Genomic DNA, 3,604 nt, shown 5'->3' with positions numbered 1-3,604 from the left:
GCAAATATGGCAGCAAAAAAGCCCAGGCTGACAGCAGCGATCATAAGTCCTCTACATGCCTGGATATAACCTGCAATTAAAGGAGGTCATTTCCGTTAACACAACTCGCGAGGCTGTCCAGGGAGGAATCTTCATTTTACATTGTCATTCTGGACGACTGCTCTGTTTTCCGAAGAAAAAGTAACCGTAATGGTTAAAACATGAGGCAAGATAAGCAAAAAAGACCAGCAAGTGACCCTGGATGGAGTGCCTATTCTATGTCTCAAGTTCAGCTTAGACATCCCCTCAGGCTAGATCTCAGAGTGTAATCCCCACATTCACTGATGAGGAAAGCCAGGCATGCAAAGGTTACAGCTATACCAGAGGTGAGTGAGTCAGTGGCAGAAACAGCTTCCCTCTCAGATCAGACCACACAATGTATACAACGCTAACTGTCCCCATGAGAAACGCCTTTCACTCTTACAACCCTCTAACTTCTTTGTTCATCACTTCTTTTAAATAATGTTTCAATGTCTTTGACATTATTAAGTTTTATATTGTGCAGCAAGAGGTCCCGGGGGGTCAAGCCTTCCAATATCAGTGAAAGCTGATGAATGAAGCTAACTGGAATTTCATATGAATTGTGAGGATTCTAAATTAAGAAGTGTTTTAGTAGGAGATGACTCATGCCTGTAATCCTGGTACTCTGGGAGGCCGAGGTGGGTGGATTGCTTGAGCTCAGGAGTTCAGCACCAGCCTGAGCAAGAGTGAGACCCCATCTCCAAAAAAATAGGCAGCATTGTGGTAGGTGCCTATTGTCAACAGGTACTCTGAAGACAGAGGCAAGAGGATTGCTTGAATCTAAGAGTTTGAGGTTGTTGTACGCTCTGATGCCATGGCACTCTACTGAGAGTGACAAAGTGAGATTCTATCTCAAAAATAAAAAATATTTTGGGCGGCACCTGTGGCTCAGTGAGTAGGGCACCGACCCCATATACCAAGGGTGGCAGGTTCAGACCCGGCCCCGGCCAAACTGCAACAAAAAAATAGCTGGGCGTTGCAGCAGGCGCCTGTAGTCCTAGCTACTTGGGAGGCTGAGGCAAGAGAATCACCTAAACCCAGGAGTTGGAGGTTGCTGTGAGCTGTGATGCCACAGCACTCTACCCAGGGTGATAAAGTGAGACTCTGTCTCAAAATAAACAAATAAATAAAAAGTATTTTAGTGACATGGTATTATAATATTCTTAGGGCACATTTAATAAGATGGGGTTTTTAAAAAGCTCTGTTTTGTAGAAGAGTAAGTTATAAAGATTAAATCAACTGCTGAGAAGTGTGTCCTGTCAGTTTGTTTGGCTATCCTCCCTATTCCATTCATTTTCCTGGTCACGTATTTTTATTTGCACAGCTAGGATGATGGTAAACTTCAGCGTGGCTTTTGTCCAAGTTTTTAAATTAATAATGGCATAAACTAATAAACTTTTACCACATAAGTCATTTTCATTTCAGTTTGAAACAGGGCCATATTTCACTCTGAAATAGGGATAACAGCACATACTAGGTGTAAGTAAATATTTGTTAAGCAAGTGAACATACACCTACCTCAGGTTTACATTTGGAATGAAAACTTCTTAGTCGGAAAAAACTCCTAAATGCGAAGGTACGGCAAGTCATTCATCATTAGTGTTCAGACAAAGCCTAAACAATTATGAAACCGTGGTAGTCGTGACTTTAGGGAGTAAATGTTTGGTGGCCTCCACTCCACTTATTTTTTGGGAAAGAATGAAATTTGAAGTTTTAGTCCTATTCAAAGGGCATTTTGAAGGGCAAACAGGAGCTGCTCTACTTAACTGTAATACTTTAGACCCCCACGAATACAGACTGTGATAACAATGACCTTCCATTGTATAGTGTGAGCTACTTACTCAAAAAATAATTTCACTAATGCTGTGGCTATCAAAAACAGCAAAAGAAACTTATTTTTAGCACAACAAAATAATGAAGGCTTCTTTTGATAGCAATAATCGCGCTGCAGGGCTATTTGGGTCTCTGCTGCCAACTCCTGAGCCAGCTCTATTTTAAACGTCAGCCTTCAAGTTCCTTAGCCAGAGCCCAGGGGACAGCCAGAGCCCAGGGGACAGGAAGCCTGTCAGTCCCTTGCAATATTAAAGAGATTCAGTAAGGATAACCCAAACCTGGTCCCCATTTACCACCAGAGCAGCTAGGACAGAGTGCTTTCATTATTTCTTTGAAATACATTTTAATCTATAGTTTTGGATATTTTAGCTGACTCTATTTGCAATCATTAAACAAAAAGGAGGGGCAGCCTCATATACATATACACAAATAGAAATTTAAAAGGCTCTCCTTGCAGATACTGGTTTTTCCTAGAAAATGTTTGCATGCACCATAATTTGCATTTACTTTAGTTACCTGGCAAGCTTTATTAATGGAAAATGCAAGTTGTCTGGAATTTACCAAAGGTTAAACTCTACAATCTGGTCATTTAGAACAGGGAAGGAATTTCCCAGATGGTAAACAGTGGGTAGAATCCCAGGCCAACCCACTCAATCCTTAATATGGCTGGGAAAATAACAGTAGTCTTTAAGCTTTACATAACTACTGCCCATAACTTTTTTTTCCCCTGAGAATTCTCGCTTTGAGATTTCCTATCCCGACTGGCAGCAGGACCTGGTTTGATCTCTTGGCACAAGCATTAGAGGACAGATGAAGAATACAGGTTCTGATTAGGTTGGGTCCTTTTGTACCAAACAGACCCAATTTGGAAGGTGAGAATACCTCTTTCCAGCAAGAGAACAGTAGTAATAACTTGCTAACTTTTCACATGTACAAAAGAAGGCAACTTACACAGAAAATCATTGGCCAGATTTTCTGAAATGGGGAACACAGAGCAGAGGATAAACTCCCCTGCCAGCCAGCTGAGTTGTTGGTAAGCCTGAGGTTTGTAAATTAGGGTATGAGTCCTTAGAACGCCCACAGAATTAGGCCATAGATGACTTTAAACAACTCTTTCAGAGTTTATCTTTCCACAAGGCAGAACTCTACAATCTTGCTTTTTAGCAGTTCCCCTCCTGAGGGCAAAACTTATAAGTTACACCATCAAGCGAAGTGGTAGTAAAAACCAAGTTAAGGAGGCCATTGTTTTTGACAGGTCTAATTTACTGACACAGTTAATAGCTAATTTACACATTAAAGTGCTGAGGCATGAACATATTTACTTAGAACTTCTCTGAAGTATAATTTATTGTTAGATCTCCTGAGAGAAATGGCAAACAAAATAGCTGAAAATGATTCTCAGCTAAAGTTCAAGCGGTGCTTTGAAAGGGGTACAGGTTAGCAATAAATGAAAGTCACTCGCTCATTTTGCTGGGAAATTTTCAAATGGTAAAATACAGTGACTTTGAATTAATGAATTCTGTTGGAGGAAACCTTCAAGGTGTTCCTTAAAAGTCAAGTGTTTTTCCAAAGGCTTTGTACCTTATTTTCAATTGCAAACCAGCAAAAATGAAAATATCTACCTGGTGGAGACAGTTCAATAGTAGTACCTATGCTAGTGGCTGGATTTATTGCAGGTGGTAAAAAAAATGTGCTTTTCTTATACCAATAG

At 40.5% G+C, this 3,604-nt stretch overlaps 1 protein-coding gene across 1 annotated transcript in view; it reads right to left on the bottom strand.

Moving 5' to 3' along the window:
* Positions 1–3,604, bottom strand: part of CLDN10 (claudin 10) — a 23,215-nt gene that overhangs the window by 15,308 nt on the left and 4,303 nt on the right. Inside the window, exon 2 of the mRNA XM_003789624.3 lies at positions 3–70. Coding sequence (XP_003789672.1) covers positions 3–70 — 68 coding nt within the window. The remainder of the gene's footprint in view (positions 1–2; positions 71–3,604) is intronic.

The sequence above is a fragment of the Otolemur garnettii genome, unplaced genomic scaffold (genome assembly GCF_000181295.1).
Source record: "Otolemur garnettii isolate 467f Iridium unplaced genomic scaffold, OtoGar3 scaffold00034, whole genome shotgun sequence".
Classification (NCBI taxonomy): domain Eukaryota; kingdom Metazoa; phylum Chordata; class Mammalia; order Primates; family Galagidae; genus Otolemur; species Otolemur garnettii.
Note: the sequence above shows the minus strand (reverse complement) of the source record. Positions and strands in the feature narration are given on the sequence as shown.